This window comes from Globicephala melas, chromosome 2, assembly GCF_963455315.2.
Source record: "Globicephala melas chromosome 2, mGloMel1.2, whole genome shotgun sequence".
Taxonomy (NCBI): Eukaryota; Metazoa; Chordata; class Mammalia; order Artiodactyla; family Delphinidae; genus Globicephala; species Globicephala melas.
The window spans coordinates 152,876,587-152,902,921 of NC_083315.2; the positions used below are offsets into that span (position 1 = coordinate 152,876,587).

At 47.2% G+C, this 26,335-nt stretch overlaps 1 protein-coding gene across 15 annotated transcripts in view; it reads left to right on the plus strand.

The window, feature by feature from the left end:
- The window catches only part of NRXN3 (neurexin 3), a 1,711,975-nt gene that overhangs the window by 45,889 nt on the left and 1,639,751 nt on the right, over positions 1-26,335 (plus strand). For all 15 annotated transcript variants that reach the window (XM_060295131.1, XM_060295132.1, XM_060295124.1 and 12 more), the window contains exon 2: positions 20,853-22,255. In XM_060295131.1, coding sequence (XP_060151114.1) covers positions 21,547-22,255 — 709 coding nt within the window. In that variant the 5' untranslated portion in view covers positions 20,853-21,546. The remainder of the gene's footprint in view (positions 1-20,852; positions 22,256-26,335) is intronic.

The window sequence follows — 26,335 nt, forward strand, 5'->3', positions numbered from 1 at the left end:
GGTGTTGGCAGGGCCGTGCTCTTTCTGCAGACTCTAGGGAAGAGTCTTCCTTGCCTCTTCTTAGCTTCTGGTGGCTACTGTCAGTTCTTGGTGTTCCTTGACTTGTAGCTGCATCACTTCAGCCTTTGCTCCCATCATCCCATGGCCATCTTCCTGTATATCTCAGTGTCCAAATCTCTCTCTCCCTCTAAGGATACCAGTCATTGGATTTAGGGCCCACTCTACTCCGGTATAACCTCCTTTTGACTTGGTGACATCTGCAAAGACCCTATTTCCAAAGAAGGGCACACACTCATAGGTACCTGGGTTAGGATTTCAACTTATCTTTTTGAGGGACACGATTTAACCCACAACACCGTATTTTAGCCCGCCCTTCCTGCTTGTTTGATTTTTAAAATGCCATTCTTTTTTATGAAGTTATGGTTTTATCATAGATGGTAGCTTTTTACTTTATAAATTTATAATATTCAGAAAAGTAACCCCCTCATATTCTTATCACTCAAATGAACAACAAAAGGCACGTATTTGACTCAAGCACTTTTTTAAGAATAAAAATATTACAGGCATAGATTTTTAAAATTATTTTTAACCATCTTCTCCTCAGTTACATTGTCCTCTCCTTTCTCTTGGGGAAGTGGTTCTCAACCAGGGCAATTTTCGGCCTGCTCCCATCTAGTCGGTAGGGGCCAGGGATGTTGCTAAACATCCTACAGTGTATAGGACAGCCCTCACCACACGTAACACACAACAAAGGATTATCTGGTTCAAGATGTTAATAGTCTGTAGGTTGAGAAGTTCTGTTTTAGAGAGAAGCACTACCGTGATATTGATAGGTATCCTTCTAGAAATGTTTTTCATACTTTTGCATACATTTACAAGCCTGAATAAACAATACATGGTATTGTTTTGTTGTGCATAAGTATTCCTCTAATTTATATAAATAGTATCATAACATATTCTGCATCTTGCTTTGTTTTTCCCTTCAACATTTTTTAGATCTAGCCATATTGATATAAATACATATATAATACACATATGTGTTTGTGTGTGTATAATTTTTTAAACTGATCTATAGTTTGTTGTTTTAAAAAATGTCTTTAGGGGCTTCCCTGGTGGCGCAGTGGTTGAGAGTCCACCTGCCGATGCAGGGGACACGGGTTCGTGCCCCGGTCCGGGAAGATCCCACATGCCGCAGAGTGGCTGGGCCCGTGAGCCATGGCCGCTGAGCCTGCATGTCCAGAGCCTGTGCTCTGCAACGAGAGAGGCCACAACAGTGAGGGGCCCGCGTACCGCAAAAAAAAAAAAAAAAAAAAAAAAAGTCTTTACATGATGAAATAAAATATTGATAACTCTATGTTCCATATTAGGCTAGCTCTCTTTTTTGGGGAGGATCAGGTTTTATTCCTCCACAATATCTGTAAGTCTGAAAACCCAAGACTAGATTCCCCCAGTCCTGGTTGGAAAGCAGGCCCATTATCTGGGATGTTAATTCTCTCCAAGAACTTAATCTTCCTAGAATATAACAATAATCAAAGGTCACAGGAGCCCTTGACCAGCTGGTGGGAAAATGAAATTGTGTCACAGCTCTAGTTTAAGGTTGGTAGGACCAGAAAACCCAGGATTAAAGTGAGGTCCACTCAAATTTTGGTTTCCAGAGGAAATTGAATAGGGTGACAAATTTGGAAGAGGGAGGCCACTTTTGAGGAGCTCCATCAGCTATACATAGACTATCATGCAGCCAAAGTCCAAGTTATTAATCTCAAAGGCTAATCACTAAAGGACTCAATGGAAAGCACCCCGATTTGAGTAAGAAGGCTTGTGTTTGATCTTAGCTAATTCCTAGCTATGTGACCTTGAGCAAGTTACTTAGCCTTGTAATCTCAATTTTCCCGATCCCTAAAATTGAAGTAATGACATATCAGTGGGTTTCTGTAGGAATAAAATGAGAACAGTGCTTGGTATCTGGTAAGATTTCAAAAATGTTAGTTGATCCTGGAGTCTGATTCTACGGAGATTGGACTCTTTCCTTTTGGCAACAACGGAGGCTTTGGAATTTCTTTAGAAGCATGGGAGTGCTATGTTTAAATGTGAGTTTTAGAAAGTTAATTCTGGCTTGGAAGCAGTGTATAAGGAGAGTTGGGAGTAGGAAGAAGCTGGAAATACAAAGGTCAGTTATTAGGATTATGAAATAATCCAAATGAGAGAGATGTGCCTGAACTGAGTGAGTGGGGTGGGTGGGGAGGAAGGGAAGGAGGAGAGAGGGATACGGAAAGATGACAGGAGAGAGAGAAGGAAATGAGGGAGATTTGAGAGACGGCATCAGAACATGTGAAGGCTGATGGGATGTGGAGTTGTGAGATGAGGCTAATGGGATAACGCCCTGGTTGCTAGCTGGGTTTAGTGAATGGATGATGATATTAAGAAAGATAAAAAATCAGGAGAAACTGTTAAGGGAGGATGAGAAGGAGGGAAATAATGAATTTGGTTTTAGTTATGTCTGAGTTGCCTGCGTGACATCCTGGATCAGAAGTGGGTAGTTTATGAGACCTTGGGACACTGACATCCAGAGGAGGAGGGGAGAAGAGCAGCAACTGCACTGAGAGTGACTTTCAAAGGTGAAGTGGCTTTGAAAGAGTGGTTTTCAGAGAAGGAAGTGGAGGATAGAGGCAGGAGATTCATAAAAGGGGGTCCAACAGGCTCAAAAGCAGCCAGAAGTCCTCAGAGGGTGGGAGTGGAGAAGAAGCTCTGGTCCGGGTATTCCCAGAGCCACTGGTAACCTTGAGAAGAGCTTTGTGAGTCGGGGACACATGGGAGACAGAAGCCAGAATGCAGAGGATTAGGACAGAATGGGAGGAATAGAGATTTTGAGTTTTAATGGAGAAAAGAATTACAGAGATTATCTCAAAGGTGGGGGAAGAGGGAAGATTTTTGTTTCATTTTCAGATTACTAGAATGCTGCTGAGCAGTGGGTAGGTGGGAAGGGAGTGGAGAGGGTACAGAAGAGAGGGAAGTATTGATAGAAGAAGCTCCTGGGAGGTGGGATGGCTGGGAGAAAGCACTGACGAGGAGGCAGTCTTGACAGGACCAGATTTCATCGAGACGGGAAGGAGCAAAGTGTAGCTGAAGGGTAGGGGATTACAGGCCTTCATGACTAAAGGCCTCCATTTTTCTCAGTAACACAGGAGCCCCTGTAGCACCTGCTTAGTGAAGAAGGTGGAAAGGGTTTAGAAGAGCTGTAGAAGGGAGAAGATTGGGAAAAAGTTTAAGGCTTGCTGAGTCACTGAGGGTGACAGGGACAGAATTGTAGTTGAGCTCAATGACACGGATGGGCTGTTGGTTTCTGGTACTGATCAGTTGCTCAAGGGCAAGGGAAGTGTGTGCTTAGATTTCCTCAAGTGGGAGGACTGTTGGTGTGGATGTGTTGGGAGTCCAAGGGGTGAGGGAATGACTGGCCATGAACTTCTAGGTAAGATGTTAAGCGAAGGCGGTGAGGAAGGGGCGATATACTGTGAGAGTGAAGAGATCGGGGTGCTGTGGCTCTATAAGTTTAAAGAAGAGGATTAGGACAGGATGCGAGATAGAAATAAGATTTTTCTGAGATAGGTGTTTGGTGGAGAAGTAGTTCCGGATGAGGTCAAAGTCCAGGTGGGTATGAAGGGGGTAAGGATGAAGGGGGTAAGGATGAAGGTGAAAGTTATGGAGCAGAAGAGAACAAGGGCTATGAATCTAGGGCACTGTGCACATGGGAATTGTACACAGTGGTAGGAGTCAGGGTGCAGGAGGGAACTGTTGGCCAGTTAAATGTCTCAGCAAATGTGACAGAGTAATCTTGGGATGATGTATTGGTCAGTTTTTACTGCCTAACAAATAACTATAAAAATCTTGCTGGCATTTAACATATAGCACACACTGATTTAGCTCCACATCTGGAGATCGTAGATTTGGGCCAGACTCATCTGGCTAATTCTGTTGATTTTGCGTCTGCAGGTTGTATGGGATCTGGTTGATCTGGGTTGGTCATGGTTGAGGGGGCTGGCTGAAATGGCTCTGGTCATTCACCTCTTGAGACTGGCAGGCTAGCTCAGGCTGCTCTTCTCATCATGATGGCAGAGGTGTAAAAGAACAAGCAGTTTGCAAACCTTTGGTTGTGTCATGCCTGCTAACATTTCTTTGGCTAAAGTCAAGGGGTGGGGAAGTACACTCTACCCATGGAGGTAGTTGGGTTGGTAAGTGAATATTTTTAAACAATAACCTAATTGACCACAGGTAGTAGATAAGCGCTATGAGGATAGAGAGAGGATGGGGTTGCAGATGGCATAGGACCCTTGAACGACAATGGAGGAACAAGGGTGGGAAGAAAGGACATTGTCTACTCAGCTCCCACCCTGAGATAGAAGTGGCCCCACCTAAGAGTGTTTGGCAAAGAAATCATTCGATTAGAGAAGATACAGTCTTTTGTGTTGTGAGAAGTCAAGTATGAACAACAAGAATTCCAGAGGCCACAGAGGGAAGAGTTCAAAAGAGGCACAGCTGGCTACCCAGGGTCGGAGAGCAACTGCCTGAGTGGGGAAGTCCAAGCCTCAGGAATAAAATGGGCAGAACACACACACACACACACACACACACACACACACACACACACACACACACACACACACACACACACACACACACACACACACACACACACACACACACACACACACACACACACACACACACACACACACACACACACACACAGCTGCTAGAGGAGCTTGGGCTGACCCAAGGTAAACTCTCTGGGAGCCTTATTATTTGGGGAAGGTGTTGTAGAGACCAGCCCCCACGTTGCCTTGAATGGGGCTCTGTGTGCTGGCTCTTTCTGACTAACTGAGAAGGGCAGATGCTTCCTGGGGAGGAGATGTTTCCATGGAGAGGCAGTCACAGCTCCATATATACTTGGGATTTCACAATTACTTTTACTCTGACAGTGTGTTGGGAAATTTTCTTTTTTCCTTTTTCTTTTTCCTTTTTTTTTTTTTGTACTACAAATAAGGAAGCAAGAGGGTGAGTGTGGGAAGGAAACTATTTTAATGGTGATACAGTAATAGAAATAACAGCCATCCTTGGAAAGAGAGACTCTAGGAGAAAGATGGAGGGGGCTGGAGCACCTCAAACCTATACTTTATCTTTGCAGAGCCTGTCACTACCTTTCAAGCGTTCTTGATCTTCCCTCCCTGATGAGGCTGTAAGCTCACTGAGGGTAAAGGCTGGGCCTGTCTTATTCATAGCTCTTTTCCCAGGGCTAGCAGCACACACAGAACATAATAGGTGCTCAATAAATATTTTTGAGTGGATGAATGAGAGAATGATAAAATATCTAAGGCTTGCGTACTGATCTCCACTCAAAAGAACTCCAAATTTTCTTTTGTCCACATCAGTCAACAAATATTCAGGGACCTCTTGAATATCAAGCAGTTGACCAGGCTCTGGGCATTCATAGAGAGTAAGGCATGGTCCTTGCCAGATGGTCGCTTATCTTCACTTGCAGCTTAGGGAACAGTAACTAACAATGAAGAGCTATGAAGAAATGTTTCAAGCCTCAGTTTGCCCATCTTCAAAAGGGGAAGCTCAACCAGATTCATTCACATTTCTTTCCTACAAGGCTCCTTGGAGCCTTTAATATTCTACTGTTCATTGCAAATCTCTAAAAAGGGGGAAACAGTTTGATGTCTGTCTAAGTCAGCTCAGGCTGCTATAATAAATATACTGTAGAGTGGGTGGCTTCAACAGCAAACATTTATTTCTCACAGTTCTGGAGGCTGGGAAGTCTCGGATCAAGGTACAGGCAGATCTGGTTTCTGGGAAGGAACCACTTCCTGATTTGCAGATGGCTGTCTTCTTGTATCCTCACATGACAGAGAGCAGAGAGAGGGGGGGAAGCAAGCTCTCTCGTGTCTCTCCTTATAAGGGCCCTAATCCCATTTGTGAGGGCTCCACCTTTATGTCCAATCACCTCCTAAAGGCCCTACCTCCTAATACCATCACATTGGGTATCAGGCTTCTATATATGAATGTTCTGTCAATAGCAATGTTTCTGAAACGTATTTGACCATGAAGACTTTTCTTTCTTTTTCTTTTTGTTTTTAGAGCATCTCATAGGATTGGTTTTCTAAGGAGCACACTTTAGGGAATGTGGGTTTAGGCTAATTCTGGTGGACTAATCCTTGTAGAATTTCTTCTGAAGGCCATCCCTATCCCACCTTCATAGGCACACTTTCACCAGACTTAATGTGTTCTTTTTTTCTTTTTCTGTGCTCAGGATGGGGTTGGCTTCCTTTTAGAGCACCTAGTGGGTTCAGACATGTGGTCATCCTTTGTCCTGATGACGTTGGAGGTGGGTATTCAGGTTTCAGAATTGAGTCGTACCTGCTAAGCTTCTATTTTGGTCCACTATTCCTAGAGCAGCCCTGGCTCACCCCTGAGCACCCTGCACCCCAGGGAGGATTTGAGGCATCAAATAACTATCTATCTGGAGGCTTGAGGACAAAAGCACTTGGTTGTGTAGGCATGTGACCAGAGGTTGAGAGGTCTGGACATGTCAAGATAGAGTCAGGAATTCTGAAAATCAGGCAGTTCCAAGGGAAAGCACGGAGTCTAGAACATGGACTATTAGCTACTTTCTCCCTCTTTTGGATTATCTACATGGATAGGATGTGGTCTCGGGTATTGGATCAACCTGGCTGTTCAGGTATGTGGGGTATGGCCATGGATGGTTAAGAACTAGGTATAGGGATCAAGTTCAGGATCTTTCCCTGTCTTCTGGATAAGAGCAATGACCTCTTAATTGGTTTCTCTGTGTCCTCATGTATTCCTTTTAAAACTAGTTCCCACACTATCTAAAATGCAGACTTTATCCCATCATTCCCTCTGTTTAAAGTCTCTCAGTGGGTCCCCAAGGTCTCTTGAGCTTGGCATCCAAGCCCTTTGGAACTCTGCCTCCAGCACGGCTCTCGAGCTTTACATTTTTCCCCACTCTTACCTCCCACCCACCCTACATTCCAGCCAAATAGAACTTCTGATTACTTCCTGAGTATCCCACGATCTTTAACTTTTCCCTGCCTTCATTCATGCCTTTCCCTCTGCTGGCATACCACCCCCATGGCTTGGTCTAGCAAAAACCCTCATTCTTTGAAGTGCAGCTCAAAAGTCTTCTTCTCCCTCTTGGCTAGTCATTGGCTCCATCTTTTGTGCTCATGTAACAGTTGTACATTTTTATTAAAGTACCATCACCTCCCATTATGACTGTTGCTTGCACGTTTATCTCCCCTCACTCCCTAAGTGGCTGGGATCTTTGGGAGTCAGGCCCTTACGTGGTGCCTGGTAAGTAGCAGGTATTTATTGGGGGTTTGTTGAATGAATGAATAAGTGTGAGTTGTGTTGAATGAAGTGAAGATTGTGACTTCTTAGCTCCCTCTGGTCACCGTCTCTTAGGCACTCACCTTTCTGTTTATAAAAAGACTTCCTTAGTTTAGAATAACAAAAACCCATTCTGGCTTAGAGAGATGGAGTTATAGGATATTTTACAGAAGAGGTGTAATTTTGTTACCTTTCAAACATAGCACATTTTTTAAAGCTAAGATATAAATGGGTACTAATAAGTAAATTGGGAAAATTAATGCAAAATTACAGGTAGTCCTGATTATATAATAATGTATCATAAACAAAAGACCTTAAATATTACAGAATTATTCAATGAGCCCTAAAGTTGAAGTCATGTTGATAGACTAGTTAATATTTTGAGCCATGAGTTTGAAAGTGACACTGATTTTTTATTTTAGAAACTTCAAGATATTTTTACTATTAAGTTAAACCTAGAACTTTGTAGAGAAAGATGTCATGGGAACTTTCTACCTTTTGAGGATAATGAAAACTGTGTTTGAATGATTGCAAACTTTGGATTGGTAACCTAGATGGAAAGTTTGTCGTTAGGTAATAAGTCACTATCTGTTATAAGACAAAGTCTGGCATAGCTGAGTCCATTGAGTGCCATCCGATGTGTTTAATTACTGCAGGGTAAGCCCAGAGGTTTCACTTCAAATGTTAGGGTGTGATTGATGTATGGGTAGTATATGCTTTGACCGTTGGTTTGAGAGGGAGTCTGAGGCTCCATCTGGCTTAATAGAAAGTTTCTATGATTGATTATGAAGTGTACTGCGGACATGTGAAGGGAGGATTCATGTATTCACCTTCCTTATCTAACAGATCCCAGAAATAATGATCTAATGCTAATCAGTGTGACATAATGATAGAAACATAGGACTTACTGTTCAAGGGCCTGAATTTAAGATTCAGTTACATCACTTACTGGTTCTGTGAACCTGAACAAACCACGTTCTCTCTCTGAGCTTCACTTTCTTCATATGTAAAAGAGAGTTGAAAAAATTGACATCTTGTCACTATGAAGGTAAGATGAGAGTGTTTTGTAAACTCTGAGGTACTCTACACACATTAGTGCATACTACTTATAATGAACCTTATGAGGTCGTTGCTATAGGGACTTAGTACCTGTTTGTTTGCTCCATGCATGTCACGTATGGCGGTTTCCATGTGTATTGCTGGTTTTACATCCTCTGCTCCCAGCGTACAGAAGCTGTGCCGATCCACTGACTTTACACACCACCTAGCTTCTGCTCTCACAAGGCTCCCACCTTTTGCTTCTCTGTGGTGGTGTCCTTCAGAAAAGGCAGTGACACTGAAGCTGTTGAGGCTGGACCATATCATGGGGTTCATAGGCTTGGAGTTTCCATGTTAAGGGCTCACAGTAAATCTGGAGCTAAGAACTTGGGCGTTGCTTCCTTAGCTGCCTCGGGATTGGGGCTCTCTGCGATGACTCACTTCCCTTTTACATGCCTCATCCTCTAGGAGGTGAGCTTAGGCATGGTCTCATGGCAGAGGAGCAAGGGTGAGCCATAAGAAAAGGTAAAATTACTTTCCAAGCCTCTGCTCATGTCATGTTTGCTAACATCCCATTCCGCCAAAGCCAGTCACATGTCTGAGCTTGGTGTCAAGGGTTGGGTGCAGTGATGTTAGATGGTAAAGTGCCTAGAGATAGAGAGAGGTGAAGAAGTTTGGTCATTAACACCAGAATTATTATGTGCATAAGGCCAGCAGAGAAATAGCAATGATGGTGATGGTAACGGCTAACAGTCATTGAATGCTTGCTGCGGGCCAGTTTCTGCTAGGACCTTTATGTGCACACCCCCACTGCCCCTGAATCCTCACAGCAGACCTTTAGGTACTAGTATTACCTCTCCTGTTTTACAGATGAGAACCCTGAGGTTCGGAGGAATTAAGTACCTGCCGAAGTTTACACAGCTCCTAAGTGGTGAGCTGGGATCAGAATCTGGTTCTGTCTGACTTCAGAGTCTAGCTCTTAACCAAACCTCAGAATACCAGGGCAGAGGGCAGGGACACTGCTTGAAATTGACTGGGGAGAAACTCAGGACAAATAATAGGCAGACCCATTTCATGCAGAGGGTGGCAAACTCAAGGAATGTGTCCCTCTCATGAGTATTCACGGATGCTAGCAACTGTAAGAGACGCAAAGGTTGTAAGACTCAGTCCCAAGCTAGTACTCATGAAGAGGCAAATCTGTTCAAGAGAGATTTGTGTAAATGACAGTCTCTTTGTAGCTTTTGGAGGGGAAAGTAGGAGATCTGAGCAATAGCCCTTTCTGTGTTGAGGCTGGTATGGTACAGTGGTTTTGAAACTGCCCTTTAGGACTCTAGAGGTTTTGATGATACAATCTTGAGAACCACTCTGGAAGTCAAGGTGGGGGAAAGGGAGCTTTCACCTCCCACTTCTACAGAGCAGCTCTGCTTTTCACTGTCATATTTTGGGTTTTGATGCATTACTTCTTCTTTTGGAAGAAATAAGTGTCTCAGTGACCTAAGAAAGGAAAGCCACTGGTCTCATGGAAAGATCCCTGGACAAAGGGTCCAGATCCCTGGGGTCTAGTGTCACTTCGGCACTGCCCAGTTGTGAGATCTTGGACACTAGCTTGACCATCCCCAGGGTCCTTCCTCCCTCCCCCGCCTAGAATGAAGGGTTTGAATCAGGTGATCTTCACTGTCTTCTCCATCTCTGACGTTCTTCATCTTCGGGGGTGCGGGGCGGCAGCAGTACCTATTATATTGTCGGGAATGAGATACTAGACCTGGTCTGCCAGTGGTCTGACCCAGAAGTCTCTCCCTTGAATTCTTCTAACTTCCATTTGCTTCCTCACATTAGTTGAGTCAGCAAACATTTATCTCAGCAAACATTTATCTATGACTCACTGTGTGCCAGGCACCATACCCACATTCCTGCAAAGCTTGTAAGCTGCTAATAACTTGCCCTGATCTGGGAGAGTCCCAAGAGTGCCCCCTAGCTGTGTCTTTTCCTTGCCACTGTCTTCCTTTCTTCTCTTTCTCCCTCACATGTTTATGCCTCTCTGCAGGACAGACTATGAGGGTTGGCAACAATTCATAGTCTGTGGGAATTGGCAGTGGGGACAGTGACCAGTGGGATCTGGGGGTGTTGCAACAGATGTGGTCATCGGGTCATTGTGCCCTGCCCAGGCCTCCTCAGCCACTGACAGGGATGCTCATCTGACAAAAACACTTTTCTGATTTAGATCCCTTTCCTCTGGCCACCTCCCTCTCTCAGGCGATGACTTCCTGGGAAGGGTCGGCGCTAAGGTCTGGTTGTTTCTTGGCAGTACCTGCATCTCCTTTTCAATTCCCAGGCAACAGATAGGATGGGAAGATAAGGAGGCACACAGTTTCCCCACAAAGACGGAAGGTGAGAAGACTGGAGAGTGCTAACTGGTACCCCAAAGCTATTTTAGAAAGAGGAGATGCTGGAGTGGAGATCTGGAGGAGAGGGAGTGAAACGTGAGAAGGTTTGGGGAAGGGCAGTCCAGGCAGTGGGAACAGCCCACGCAAAGGCTCTGAGGTTAAACTGTACTCGGTGAATTCTGCAAACTCCAAAGAGGCAGCATGTCTGAGGCCCAGTAAGTAAGGAGATGAGAAGTAGTAGATGAGATTGGAGAGGTGGCCTGGGGACCAGACCATGTAGGGTCTTGTAGGCCACAGGGAGGATGTTGGATTTCTGAGTATGTAGAGAAATTATTGGAGGATTTTGAATAAGGAAATAATGACGTCCACTTTACAAGGTCACTCTGACTACTGTGTAGAAGATATCCCATAAGGGGCAAGGATGGAAGCAGGGAGACCTGTTAGGAGGCTGGTACATGGTCTGGGGAGAGGGAATCATTGGTATAGTTAAATTGATCAGAGTGTAGCCAGAGCACTCCCCTTTGAGATCTTGGCTCTCTGGGCCAGGACTGGAATGTCCTGACACAGAGTCAGGGAACCCTGGGCAGCCTGAGTGTGGAGAAGAGGAGATGGCAGAGCCGCGGCATGGAGTTTGGAGCCAGACCTGGTTTTGCCCCTTATTAGCTGTGTGACTCTGCGAAAATTATTTGATCTCTTGGGGGGTCTCAGTTTACTCATCTATAAAATAGGAATAATAATAGTTACTACTTCTTAGAGTGTAAGATACTTGGTGTATGCCTTGCACAGAGTGCGTGTGATAGGAGTGCTTGCTGTGGGTGCCGCTTCTCTTTTATAAGATGTGTGTGCTGGGAGAACAGTGCGGCTTTCCAAAATCACGGGAGGACCAAGGTGCCATTGCCTTGGTCCTGAACACACTGATCAGCTCTGCCTCCTTCTTAGAGGCTGCCCTCAGCCTGCCCCAGACCCCCAGGCTCAGTCCACACTCCCGCTGTAATCCTTCCTAGAGATGGCATTCCCTGTCCCTGCCCGCACGTGCTCCTCTACCCTCAGCCATCGCATCACACTGCAGGAAGCGTAGCCTGCACCTCACGCCTCCAAGGTGCACCCCACAGATGGGCTGTGTCAGGCCCTGCGTTTGCCCCGTAATGAAGCTGGGGACTCACGGGTCTGGGTCTGCGCATCTCGAGTCTGTGCAGAGCCCCGGTGAGTCCTTCTGCTTTACCCCCGTCAGCTCTGGCACCGCTTGCTTGTTAATGGAGAATTTGTCAAGTAATGGGAGTAGTTAGCACAGTGGGGGTCTTACTGTGCCCTGGAAAGAGAACAGAGAGAGCCATCCCAGCAGCCCCAGACATGACTGCTGGGCAGGCTTGTTTCCTCTTGTCTGCATCTCTCTCTGCATCTCTTGCATGTTTGATTTTTTTCTCTTTGTGTAGAGAGAGTTGGCTAGGAGAAAAGACCGTAAATTGCACTCTTTCTGGGCTGGTGCTGCGCAAGCTGGATAAGATTGTCTTCCTGAACTGAATAATTTCCCTCTCCCCCTACCTCAGTTAGGTGGAAGGTCAGCTGAGCACCTAGTTGATTTTTCCCTCCCTTTCTCTTCCCCGTTTCCTCCCCGCATCCGGCCCTCCCCTCTCCCCTTCTCCCTGTCCCCTCATGTAAAGAACTCACTGACTCTCAATGGAATCCTTTTTAATGGTCCCAAGAGGCGAGGATCTTGAAGGGTGATTATCTTCACTATAAATTATTAACTCTCCCAGCAGCCAGATGGCTTCCCAGCCCATGGCTTGGAACTCCGGACTGGGAGGCCCGCTGTCTGGGAGAGGAGGGGACGGGGGAGGGAGGAGGATGAATGAGGGAATGACCACAGCCTCTTGAGCTCCTAGCTGCACCTAGGATGCTGGAAAGCCTGTCGGCACCTTGCAAGGCCTGAGTTCTGTCATCTGCGGGGAAGCGTTTGTCGTGGTTGCGTTTTGCACACTAGAAAACTCAGGACACCCTTAGGATGGAGTAAAAGTGATAGGAGGGGCAGAGACTAATGCCATGAGTTGCTTTTAGTATGAACCTTAAAGGATTGTCAGGCATGACGATAAGAAGGCATGATTATCACCTTATGTTGTGTAGTCTTTTACCTCCTTAGGTGTTCACGACATCCTGGAAGGTGGATTCATTGTTTTCCCTAATTTACAAGAGAAGAAATAAAAATTGGATAGATCATAGAGTTTCCCATAAGGTCACTTGACCCATAGTTGGAAAGACAGAGCCTCGTTCTGACTCCGGTCTAGCGGTCTTTTCCCCACAGCAGACTTTTCCCCAGTTGCCTATGCCTCGTATCCTTCAAGTTTCCATTAAGTTCCCCCTCCACTGAGAATTCTTCCCTGACCACACTGGGCCAGAGTCATCTTTTGTTCTTCTGGACTCTATTGCACTTCATGCAAAGACCTATTTAGTACTGGACATGCAACGCCAAAGGGTTTCTAGTCTCTTCTGGGATATCTCCAGTGACGGGGTAGCCCACTTCATCTGAAGGTGGTCTGTGTGTAAGATAAAGACACAAATACTCTTTCTAGAACTTCCATTCACTAGACAGAAACTCTGTCCTTGAGAGAGCCTGTGGGATCTCCCTTCCAATTTAAGACTGCCTCAGGCCCCTGAAGATACTGCTCTTGCTACTGTCGAGTTGCCTCTGTATGTCCAAACACCCCTGTACCTCCAAAGGTTCCTCACACGAAGACTCAGATGTGACTCTTACCATTGTCTGTGTCATTGGGATGAAGTTTAAAAGATGTGCATCTGTCCATGTTACTCTCCCCGAGCAGGCCAGTTGAGGCACCAACGTCAGCCATGCTGCTAGGAGGAGATACAAGCATCAAGGGCAAGTAGCGGCAGCGGCAGCAGCGGTAGCTAGCATTCACTCGGTACTTACCTGTGCCGAGCACTGCTGTCTAAGGGCTTTACCCTTATTAAGTGCCCTTCCATGGTAACTCACTATTAACTCCATTTTACAGATGAGGCAGCTGAGGCTCAGAGAAGATAAGTGACTTGCTCCAGGTTACACAGGTAGCTAGTGGTACATCTGGGATTTGCACTCAGGAGATCTGGCTCCAGAGCCCAGGGGTTTAACCTCCCTGAAATGGGCACTTACTCTAAAGCCTGTGTTCTGTTTGGACCTTAGAGACTGACACAGGGAGGGGGAAGGGTAAGCTGGGACTAAGTGAGAGAGTGGCATGGACATATATACACCACCAAATGTAAAACAGATAGCTAGTGGGAAGCAGCCGCATAGCACAGGGAGATCAGCTCCGTGCTTTGTGACCACCTAGAGGGGTGGGATAGGGAGGGTGGGAGGGAGACGCAAGAGGGAGGAGATATGGAGATATATGTATATGTATAGCTGATTCAGTTTGTTATAAAGCAGAAACTGACACACCATTGTACAGCAATTACACTCCAATAAAGATGTTAAAAAAAAAAAAAGAAGGGCTTCCCTGGTGGCGCAGTGGTTGAGAGTCCACCTGCCGATGCAGGGGACACGGGTTCGTGCCCCAGTCCGGGAAGATCCCACGTGCCGCAGAGCGGCTGGGCCCGTGAGCCATGGCCACTGAGCCTGCGCGTCCGGAGCCTGTGCTCCGCAACGGGAGAGGCCGCAACAGTGAGAGGCCCGCGTACCGCAAAAAAAAAAAAAGAAAGAATATGTGCTCTTCTGTGAGATGCATCCATGTGGCTCTCTGAAGACCAATCATTCTCAGTGCTGTATGGCATTTTGCATGAATAGATGACAGTTTTCTATTCCATTCTACCGCAGATGGACATTGGGTTATTTTCTAGGTTTTGGCTATTAGGACTAATGTTGTTATGAAGATTTTTGTGCATGTCTTGGGTTGGACATAGGTAAGCATTTCTGCTGGTGTATACCTAGGAGGGGAATTATGGAGTCATGGGACAAAAATATTTAGCTTTAGTAGCTATTGCCATGCAGTTTTCCAAAAGTAGTTGTACCTCTGTGCATTTTGAAAGTTAATAAAGTCCAAAACTACCCTATGAGATAGGTATTATCATTCCCTCTCTCTCTTTCTCTCTCTCTCAGATGAATCAAAGACTCAGAGAGTTGCCCAAGGCTAAATAGCTATAGTAATGACAGTCTGGGTTTAAATACAGCCCTGCCTGATGCCGAAGCCCATGCTCTGCATCCCTACCCTGAACTACTTTCATATTTCAGAGAGAATTCATGCCTTCACCCTCCCACCCCCCCACCCCCACCACCCCTGCCTGCAGTAGAGCCTTTGCTGTTGAGTTAAGATAGAGAGTACTGAGTGTGAGGGGCTGCCCTAGTGGTGTAGTGTCAAGAGGGGCATAGTTTAGGTGACAGAGTGAATCTCTGAGCCTGTTGTGCAAGGATGAGCCTGCATCCCCCTCCAAAGCACCTGGGGATAGAGCATGCCCAGGGACATGGGCAAGAGGGGTGTAGAGCATTGGTGGTAGGGGTGCGACATCTGACATGTCTCTCAAGTCACAGGGAGTCCTGCCAGGTATGAGTGGCCATATGAAAGGAAAGCTTCTGTTGATGTGTCAATGACAGTATTTTTTTTTTTTTTTTTTTTTTGCTGTACGCAGGCCTCTCACTGTTGTGGCCTCTCCCATTGCGGAGCGCAGGCTCCGGACGCGCAGGCTCAGCGGCCATGGCTCACGGGCCCAGCTGCTCCACAGCATGTGGGATCTTCCCGGACTGGGGCACGAACCCGTGTCCCCTGCATCGGCAGGCGGACTCTCAACCACTGCGCCACCAGGGAAACCCAATGACAGTATTTTTTTAAGGTTTAGTATTAGGAGTATATCAGTCAGGACTCTTGGTCACAACCCAACTAAAACTTACTAAAGCAAGGAGAAAAAAGAAAGTTTTGGTTCATGTAATGAAAGTCCCAGGATCCATTGGGCTTCAGGTCTGGCGACATTTAGGTGCTAAAACATCGCTAGAAATCCATCTCTGTCCATCTTTTGGGTCTACTTCTTTGTTGTCTTCATTATTAGACAAGATTATCTTGAATAGTAACAATGGTATCTCTTATCAATTCTGGATTTCACTATAGTTGTTTGACAATGAGGTAAAAAAAAGAGGGCCCTTCTGCCAATAATTCCAGAAAAAGTTCCAGAGTGAACTCCAGTTTGACTCAGTTTGGTTGACAGACCCATCTTTAAACTAATCACTATGGCAGGAGATTGGAATGTCCTAATTGGCTAAATTGGGTCACAAGATCTGGGGTTGGGATGAAGCCCACCTAAATGACCTGGACTCAGATTGGTGGTGAAAATCATTTTACCTTCAAAGGGGGGCAAGGGGTATGGTGAAAGGGAGGCCAGTAGAACCATCAGAGAGCCATTATAGGGACTTTCTGGTCCTGATGAGGGACATAAGAAGGATGCTGATGAGAAGTTCCAGAGCAGGGGGTCCCCAAACCCTGGACCACAGACCAATCCGTGGCCTATTAGGAACCAGGCCACACAGCAGGAGGTGAGCAGCGGGCCAGCAAGCGAAGCTTCATCTGTATTTACAGCCGCTCCCCTTCGCTCGCATTACCGCCTGAGCTCCGCCTCCTGTCAGATCGGGGGCAGCATTAGATTCTCATAGGAGCGGGAGCCCTACTGTGAACTGCGCATGCGAGGGATCTAGGTTGCGTGCTCCTTGTGAAAATCTAACGCTTGATGATCTGAGGTGGAGCTGAGGCGGTGACGCTAGTGCTGGGGAGCGGCTGCAACTACAGATGATTGTTAGCAGAGAGGTCTGACTGCACAGAGACCATAATAAATCAGTCACTTGCAGACTCATATCAAAACCCTATCAGTGGGTGGCAAGTGACAACGAGCTCAGGGCTCCCACTGATTCTGCATTACGGTGAGTTGTATAATTATTTCATTACATATTACAATGTAATAATAATAGAAATAAAGTGCACAATAAATGTAATGCGCTTGAATCATCCCAAAACCATCCCCCCTGCCCCGGTCTGTGGAAAAATTGTCTTCCATGAAACCAGTCCCTGGTGCCAAAAGGTTAGGGACCGCTGTTCTAGAGGAAGAACTGGCAAGCCCAGTCTGAGGCACTGAGGACAGTAATCATCGTTCCCAATGACTGTGGTTCTAGACACAGGCCCCTTTCTCCTCTGAGTCTGTCAAGGGAACAGAGGAGCTGTAGGGGGGGAGGTGGAAAGGCACATGGCAGCCAGATCTCCTGAGCTGTGCCGATGGCAAATAGCCCATGTGTTGGAGTTGTGTGAGGGCCCCGCTGCCTCCTAAGGAGCTGGATCGTGAGACGTTTGCAAAGATGTGAACCCCCCATAAGGAGTATGCCATTTAATAATTATGTAAATTAGCTGGCAATTAGATAATGTCACTCACTTTCCCTCTCCTGCTGGATTCTCACACAGTAGACAAGCATTTTGAGCTTCTGCACCAGTCTGGGCCCTCCATGTGGGCCCTGGAGCAAACCACCTGCATGTGCGGCTGCCTGCGTCCTCCTGTGGCTCAGGAGAGGGTAGCAGTTGGCCTACCCGGTAGAGAGCACTCCCTGGCTCCCATTTTCCCATTTCTTGAGCCTCGCACAGCCCTGCCAGAGGGTTAGAGAAGGCCAAAGGGTAAATGCCTGGGGCAGCTGGCTCGAGGCCTGTGATATTAAATGTAAGGTCGTCTCTAGCTTTTGGCTGGGCCACTGTGGCAATTTTCTAGAGGCCACGGAAATGTCCACAGTCCAAGAAAGAAATGGAAGGGCTTTAGGAGAGAATGTGGGCAGACCATAGGGTGTCAAGTGTAGATTAACCCAATTCTGATGTTACCAGTCCTGAAATCAGATTCTACCTGGCGCCTGTGGGAGAGAAAGCTTGGTTTTCCTCGGTTAGCCTTTTTGACTCCCCAAGATGCAGGCAGGGGAACGTCAGTATCTCCAGTGCTGGTCTGGGCTGGAGGGGAGGACTGCCAATCTGATGGAGGAGGCTCAGCAGGCGGGATAGAGTGGTCACCCCTAAGCAGGCTGGGTAAATTCCCATGATCCTCCTCACAGCAAGTGGTCCTGGGCAGCTTAGTTCTTAACTCGTGGGTTACCCCAGATCACCAGACATGTGCTGCTTTGTCCTGAGGAGTCATCTGAGGTGGGCATCCAGGGAAGTGTGGAGGCGCAGGATTGCCGTCATTGTACAAAGCGGGGTGGTGTGGAGGCCACCGCGTGGGACAGAAGTCAGATGATCCTCAGCGATGCTCTTCAGCTTCTGTTTTTACTGTTCATTCTTCCTGTACATGTTTCCTGAGCTCCCACTCCATGCCAAGGCCCTGTGGCAGCACCATGGTGAAGCAGTCCGTGCCCCCAGGTTGCGTCCCACGGAGCTTCCAGTGCCTGGACTCTTTATCGCTCTGCTTTATGTCTCTAAAGTACACTTTCCCCCACTACTTCATGTTGCCCCTGAAGGCGAGAACCGTGTCTTACTCTGCTTAGATCCAGGAGTGGCTGGAAAAGATCGGAGCTCAAGAAGTAGTTAGATTGAATTGAGCAAGTCATTTAATTTCTGCAGACACATAAGAGACTTGCAGGGGCCCAGAGGTGAGCTGACATCTAGACCAGTCTGAAAGCTTCTGGAGCTATGTATCCACTTAGAGGGATTCCCGTCTCCCTGCTCATCCAGATCACTGAGCCCTCCATCTGAATGTCCTTGCCTCCCACTGAGGGTCCCACTGGCTTTAGCCATCTGATCCTGGGCCTTGCTTGAGCTGCACGCCTTGGTCTAAACGGGCAGGACAGCGAGTGGAGAGGGAGGTGCAGCAGCCAGGGTGGCGTCACTGAGAAAACACTTGCCCAGGCCTCTGGGGCTCACACGCCGTGGGCTCCATCACATGCCACATGATTTTTACATTCCCAGCTCATTAACATTTCCTGGCTTGGGAAACTCCTCTGGAGAGGCTTCGTGCTCATGCCTGCCTTGCTCCCCGCTCTTCTAGATCAGATGCACGATAGGGGGAGGGGGCAGGGCAGCTGCTGTCCTCTGAGCACATTCCCTGAAAGTGGCCCCTTTTCAAAAATTTGATGAAAAAAATACGTAGACATGGCAGATGTTAGACCAGAAGAAGCCCTCTTTGGGGACAAGCATCTCCTCTCTCCCCTGGGATGTTGCCTTTTGCCTTGGTTGGCATAACTCACCTCGTACAACGATCACGTTCTTAGAGACTAGGTTATCACTCATTCTCTAGCTGCCTGATACCCACCTCACCTCTGGCTTCATGTCTTCCACTCACTCCACTCCAAGAGCACCAGCCTCCTTGCTGTTCTTCAAACATACCAGCCTGCTCCAGGCTTAAGGCCTTTGCACTGACTATTACTTCTGGAACATTCTCCCCAGATATTTCTGTGGCTAATTCTCTCACCCTCTCTGAAGACTTTCCTTAAATCTCATCTTCTCAGACTCTGATTTGTGATGTTTGCCTATTTCTGTGCTGTAAATATTCCTAGCATAGTTGATTTCATGCTACCAAAGTGTCATCAACCAGCTCAAAAATTTCTGAAATTTTAATAGTTGGTTCTCACATTCCGCATGAGTTGGCACCTCCACACTGCTGTGCCCATGTTCTAGTAAGCATCCCTTGCACCCCTGGAGGTGCCCATGCCACACTTTGGGAAACACTGCATGGACAAGACCTTTTATACAACAGAGGCTTCCCTCATGATGGATTTCATCAGCCTCTTTTTGGTTGGGCTTGCTTACTCAGGGGAAACAGGTGTTTGTTCCTGCTTAAGGAACGGTGTTTGCCTCTCCAAAGCAGGGGTAATAACTAGCTTTGCTAATGTGCTCATTATAAAAATAGTGGACAGTGGTCTGACAGAGACCATGGTGAATTATCAAACATGCCTATTAATAGGCAGCAACTTGCATAGCTCTTGGAAATTGCACTCATTGCTTTCATGTGAACACAGAAGTCTCCACTCCGCTATGTGACCAGATCACCCCCTTGACTGGGTGCTGGTGCATTTCCAATCAGTATAAAACACGCATGATATGCGCTAGGTCTGTGACATTCCTTAACTGTTCACTTGTTGTCCATTCTGCAGTTTTTTTAATTAAAAAAATGTGTCTTAATATGCTATCCCCACTTCACAGACATGTGCACACTCACACGTACAGACACTTCTTCTCGTCCCTTCCTACCTAGAAATAAGGAAGGAGAGAAGGTAGTGTTTATTGTTCACCTACTATGTATGTAGCCTCATGCTAGAATCTTCCAATACATGATCTCATTGAATCTTCTCTCCAACCTTGGAAAAAGTCTTTTATTTTCTCTACTTTATAAATGAGAAAATAGAAACTCAAATAGATTAAGACATTTTCTCAAAATTCCACATACAAGAGCTAAGATTCACTCAGCCTCTTTTTTTTTAAGGCTCAAAGCACGTATTTTTTTCAATAAGACCTTTCCCCCAACATTTAGTTAAGAGATGAGTGTTTTTTGCTCATTACTCACCTTCTGATTTATTTTCACTGATTCCTATAAATATTTCTCTCAAAAATTTAAAGGTGAGGGTCTGTCTTAGGGTGCCTACACCAAACACTGGATTGTCAAACTGAAAAAGAAAAATCTAAAAAAAAAAGAATGTCATTTTCATGTTCATGTCTTTTAATAGGTAAACGAGTTAAAATTGTATGTGTGTATTTGAGTGTATAAAATGTTAGCACTTATGTTAAAAATAAATTTTGTCTAAGTGACCCTGTGATATGAATATTGTAAAGGTGTACTGATATGGCTTTGGGGGTTTTATACTATTTTTGCACACGAAAAACTGAGTGCACCATTAGGAACTGAGCTTGGGGTCCTGATGTGGCTCTGGAAGACCCCGGGCCCTCCCTTCCGTTTGGAGCACCAAGCACTGTGGGAATCATTAGACTAGCCTGGCTCGCAGTCAGCACTCCATCAATATTTGTGAAATGGGATGCAGTCTTTTCCTGACACGTGGCCCTAATCTTTGTTTCCTTCTCCCCCACCCTCCCCTTCGTCCTGCAGGTCTTTTCTCTGGAGTCCTGGGAGGCAGGTCATGGGCAGGACTGCCTCTGGCCTGCACCATGAAGTCTGAGCCTGCTTCCACTCTGCCCCCGGCCCTGCTCTGCCTGAACACTCAGCTTCCAGCTGCTCCCTTCCCCGCAGCCCCCTGCTGCTAGGAGGCAGACCTTCAGGACTGTTCCTTGTCCTGTTTCTACCTTTCACCTGACTCACCTCACTGCTAGCTTCTCCTCCATCACGGCCCCCCTGACCCCAGCCCTCTCCCCGGCCTCCCTGGCTGGGGTGTTTGGGGGTCCACCGGGAGGACGGCATTGTTGAAGGCTTCCACCCGCCGTGCACTTTCTCCTCCTTGAATCAAGGCCTCCGGATCCACATGGATAGCTGAGATCTTTTCTTGGAGAAAGACACTTTGCACCCTCACTTTCTCAACCTGACTGTCCTCCTCTACTGCTGCCCTGTCTTTCCCCTCTTCATTGAGTTTCTTGCTCGTGTGCCCGCAGCACGTCTGCGGCTGTCTTGTTCACTTTCCTCCTTCCTCCCTCTCTTGATCTTTGTGCGTGTGCCTCCTTCCCCTTGTGTGTTCTCTGTCCCCCACCCATCTCCTCTTCCTCCCTCCCTTCTACTGCAAAGGGGGATTTTCCCCCGAGGGCTGTTCTCTGCCTGTCTGCCCCTCCGGGGCTTGATCCCGGCAGCCACGATGAGCTTCACCATGCACTCGGTTTTCTTCACCCTGAAGGTGAGCGTCCTGCTGGGGTCCCTGCTGGGACTCTGCCTGGGCCTTGAGTTCATGGGCCTTCCTAACCAGTGGGCACGCTACCTCCGCTGGGATGCCAGCACGCGCAGTGACCTGAGCTTCCAGTTCAAGACCAATGTTTCCACGGGGCTGCTCCTCTACCTGGACGACGGCGGCGTTTGTGACTTCCTCTGCCTCTCCCTGGTGGATGGCCACGTGAAGCTCCGCTTCAGCATGGACTGTGCCGAGACCGCCGTGCTGTCCAACAAACAGGTGAACGACAGCAGTTGGCACTTCCTCATGGTGAGCCGTGACCGCCTGCGTACCGTGCTGGTGCTTGATGGTGAGGGCCAGTCTGGGGAGCTGCAGCCCCAGCGGCCCTACATGGATGTGGTCAGTGACTTGTTCCTCGGCGGAGTCCCCGCAGACATACGACCTTCTGCCCTGACCCTTGATGGAGTACAGGCCATGGCCGGCTTCAAGGGATTAATCCTGGATCTCAAGTATGGCAACTCAGAGCCTCAGCTTCTGGGGAGCCAGGGTGTCCTGTTGGATGCCGAGGGACCCTGTGGTGAGCGTCCCTGTGAAAATGGTGGGATCTGCTTCCTCCTGGATGGCCACCCCACCTGTGACTGTTCTACCACCGGCTATGGTGGCAAGCTCTGCTCAGAAGGTAAGGCCCTCTTCCCTATTCCTCTATCGCTAGAGGCCCACTTGGGTTGGGTAAGGACCAAGACCCCTGACGGAAACCAGCTCTATCATTGAAGTGCATCTTTAGCTGCATGTCAGATTATTGCGTCCCTTTCCCTGAGGAGGTGGTAGAAATCCTTTGCTTGCTCTCAATGGAAAATCCATCAGAATTCAGCAGCAGAGAATCCTGACTACTCAACCATGGGCTCCTTACGCAAATATTTGGCTGTACTCAAAAAGCTAGATAGAGTAGACTACAGATGTGTGTCCCAGCTGAGTTCCTTCCACCGCAGTGCAGCTTAGCAGGATGAGCCCAAGGTGAGAAGTCAGACAGAAATGGGCAAAGTGGTTATCTCCGTCCCTCCTGATCCCTTGAGAATTGGGCCCTTGGGGATAGATGGGAAACTCCCCATCACTTCTTCCTTATCGTCCCTAACATAAGGAATGCCTGTGCAGAGAAAAATGCGGGGATGGACTGCAGGTCCACACTTGGCCCTGCTGTAAATCCAGCCCTGCAGCTGTGCCCCTCCTCCTGCAATCTTATGGAAGGTGTCTACCAGGTGGACAGGGCATCTGGGGATGGGACTTCTCGCCTCCTTGTTCCAGCACTAGGATTTTCCACCTGTGCTTCCTCTTTCCTGTCCTCTCCTCTCCTGGTGCGAGAAGGCACAGACAGGAGCACTGTCCAGCCAAGCCCCCAGGGGAGGTGGCAATACTCAGCCTGGCCTTGGAGAACCTCCCAAGTTCAACTACAACTTCCCAGGGGGAGGGAAGGAGGGATTTATGCCCAGAGACTTAGACTGCCCTCACCTTTTTCACCAAATTCTGACTTTGGGATTAGGAGAAAAGTGGTCTAGACTTTACTTTAACAAATACTTAGATTCCACATTCCTGGACTCACTGAAGGCCTAGGTTTCAATACCTGTTGAAGTGACAGAGTGACCATATGGGTGTGTGTGTTGGGAGGTTGGGATGAGGAAGACGCAAGGAAGTTACATCCCCTCCTATCCTTTTAGAGTTAAGCCCTCTGTTTGTTTAGAGATGTTTGTGTCACCGTCCCCTGCTGGTCTCTTCATGGATGTGGTGGAATGTGGCTCTCAGCCTTGGTAGCCTGTTAGGATCACCTGGGGGAATTAAAAGACTCTCAGGGCCTTCCCTGGTGGCGCAGTGGTTGAGGGTCCGCCTGCCGATGCAGGGGACACAGGTTCGTGCCCCAGTCCGGGAAGATCCCACATGCCGCGGAGCGGCTGGGCCCGTGAGCCATGGCCGCTGAGCCTGCGCATCCGGAGCCTGTGCTTCGCAATGGGAGAGGCCACAACAGTGAGAGGCCCACGTACCGCAAAAAAAAAAAAAAAAAGACTCTCAGGCCACACCCCAGACCAATTCAATCAGAATCTCTAGGGGGCGGGGTTCAAGCATTTGTATATTTTTAAAGCTCCCCAGGTGATTCCATTGTGCAGCTAAAGTTGGAAACCAACAGGTCAAGGGAAGTCAGGTAGGTGCAGCCAGGTGAGTGTCTTAGTGGTGACTCCCATGATCTCTTCATTCAGGTGATGCCCCACTGCCTTGGGATTTGTAATTAAAAACAGTGTCTGCAGGTGTTCCTCAAACTTTCCCAGAACTTCCCAATCCCTAAAGCAGGTTGTGGTTGATATGAATTTTAGCAACTAGTAGGTATTACAAATTTTTTAAAAAAATAAAAACAAAGTTTATTTCACAGGTGATACATGCTGGATACTAGGACACTTTGGGGATCTTGTTGGGAGCCTCCTTGTAGGTCAAGTATGGGCTACCTCGAGTGCTTCTTTCCTTTTTTGGGCTGGACATCATACCTCCCTTCCTGTGGGTGGGCTGCAGGAGAGGGAGATGCAAGACATGCATCTCATCCTTTTTTGGCTTCTGTTTTTCCCCATTGAACCCACTGGAAGAAGGGTTGGGGAAGAGGGGTAGAGGCAACACCAACCCACAAAGCCACTTTGCGACTGTGGTTACTGAAGCACTTATCACAAGCAGGTCCCTCCTGGAGCTGACTGCAGTTCCAAAGCTTCTTGGCTTTGGAGAAAGTTCTGCCTGAAGATGCTGACATGATCACTTGTTTTCTCCTTCACCCAAAGGATCTGTTCTGTTCTCAGAATTTGCCTTGGAAGCCGGCATTCTTCCTTTCTAGGGACCAGGGTGTTTGCAAGTGTGTTGTTAACTTGCTGATTATCCCTGATTGCATTTTTTGTGTTTAAAAAGAACTCATTTCCTCTGGGCAGGTTTGGATCAGCACTTTTCTGCAGGAAGAATCTCTATGCTGTATATGTATACAATTTCTTCTCTCTCTCCCTCTTTTTTTTCCCCTTTGGTTCGTGTGTGTGTGTGTGTGTGGTCTCCAGAGGAATCTCTTCAGAGCAGATGATAGGCAGTCAATTTCTTAATAGCTAAATACAATATGTATATTTTAATAATAGTTCTTTCTGTAGGGTTCAGATCATCTCGTGGCTATGGACTGACACCTCTGTCTGTAGAAGGCAGACACACAGCATATTTCCTTATTCTCTTGATGCGTAATACAGTAAATAAACTCTGTAGTAACTAACACTGGGTTGGTTTGGAGCAGTGCAAAGTTTGAGGTGAGGATGGATGCTGGGACAGGTACCAGAATTTATTGTTGGTGACTTGAAGCCTGTTGATCCTGGTAATTGTCATTATGTCTAATCAATCACAAACATGCATTTCAGGCTTTTAGAAAATACCCGTTCTCTCCACACACAGTTGAGTTTTAGAGTAAGCAGGGAAAACTCACCCGTAAAATATGAAGGGGAAAAAAATCACAGCTGCTAAGGGTCAAGCAGATCTGCATAAAACAAGATCAATAGCCTAAAGAAATGCCTTCCCGTTTCCCTAAAGATAGTGTAAAGTGGGTAGTGAGGATGCGTCTATTCCCTCCTCTCTCCCCCATTTTAAATTGCAAATGTCGCAGAACTGAAACCAGGGGACTTAGTCCCAGCAGCGGGTCCTGTGTACCAGGCATCTGATCGTCCCACTTTGCAGGATGGGCCGTGCCCTTGATTGTGTGAGGGCTTCATGCTTTAGCAGTTCAAGAGTAGGAAGGGCTGGGAAGGCTCCTGCAGCTTCCGATGGATGTGGTCGGGGCCTGTTGGAGGCGCTCTCTCGGTCCATTAGCTTCTAGCATGCTGGCAGTATTGATGTTTGCTCGGCCCGTCTGGCTTTCCATGCCTCAGTGGCTCCAGAATGTCTCCACGCTGCACCCCAGGAAGAACGCACAGATGGGCCCATCTCTTCTATTCGCTTTGGGCTATTTTGATCCCTCGTTGGGTATCTTTTCTCGGTAAGACCCGCAAGACACCGGAGGTAGTTGCTGTGGGAGAGTTGGGTTTAGGGGGAAGAGCTATGGACACAGTATCTTCTGTTTCCTGGGGCGAAAGGCTATTAGCTCTGGCTGCAGACTGAACTCCACACAGCCTACTTGGGAAAACTTCATTCCAAGACTCCCAAACCAATTAATAGTCACATTGAACATTCTGGCACATGATGGAGGGAGAAGGGGGTCCCAGATTTTTACTTCTAGGTGTGATATTTATCAATAAAACGTTTGGGTTCTCAACTTCAGATTTGTTCGAGTTGACTTTTAATCTTTTTAAACGACTTTAAAATTATGCATATCTGGTTTGGAATATAGTCCAGCTGCAGTGGATCATATTCACCTGGCTTTTTCTGTTTAGTCCAGTCTGTCCTGTTTTGGGCATCCCTGAAGCTCCCTGGGCAATAAGGAGGTATCCCTAGTGCCCTCCAGAGAGCAGCCCCCTCATGGGTCATTGGGAGTTTGTCATTACCTTGAAATGAGTTTAAGCTTGATTGTTTATTTTTAAAGCATCCTTAGTTATGAATGTGCAATTTCTCAACAGTCTTACAGCCATGAAGAATTGATTCACGGCCAAGGTGTATACATTTCAGTCCCAGATTCTCTAAAGAGTTCACTTAGCATGAAGTCAGCCTGTTGCAGGTGGGGTGGAGCCAAGGAAGGATGGGAAAGCTTTCCCAGGTTGATCTCTACTCT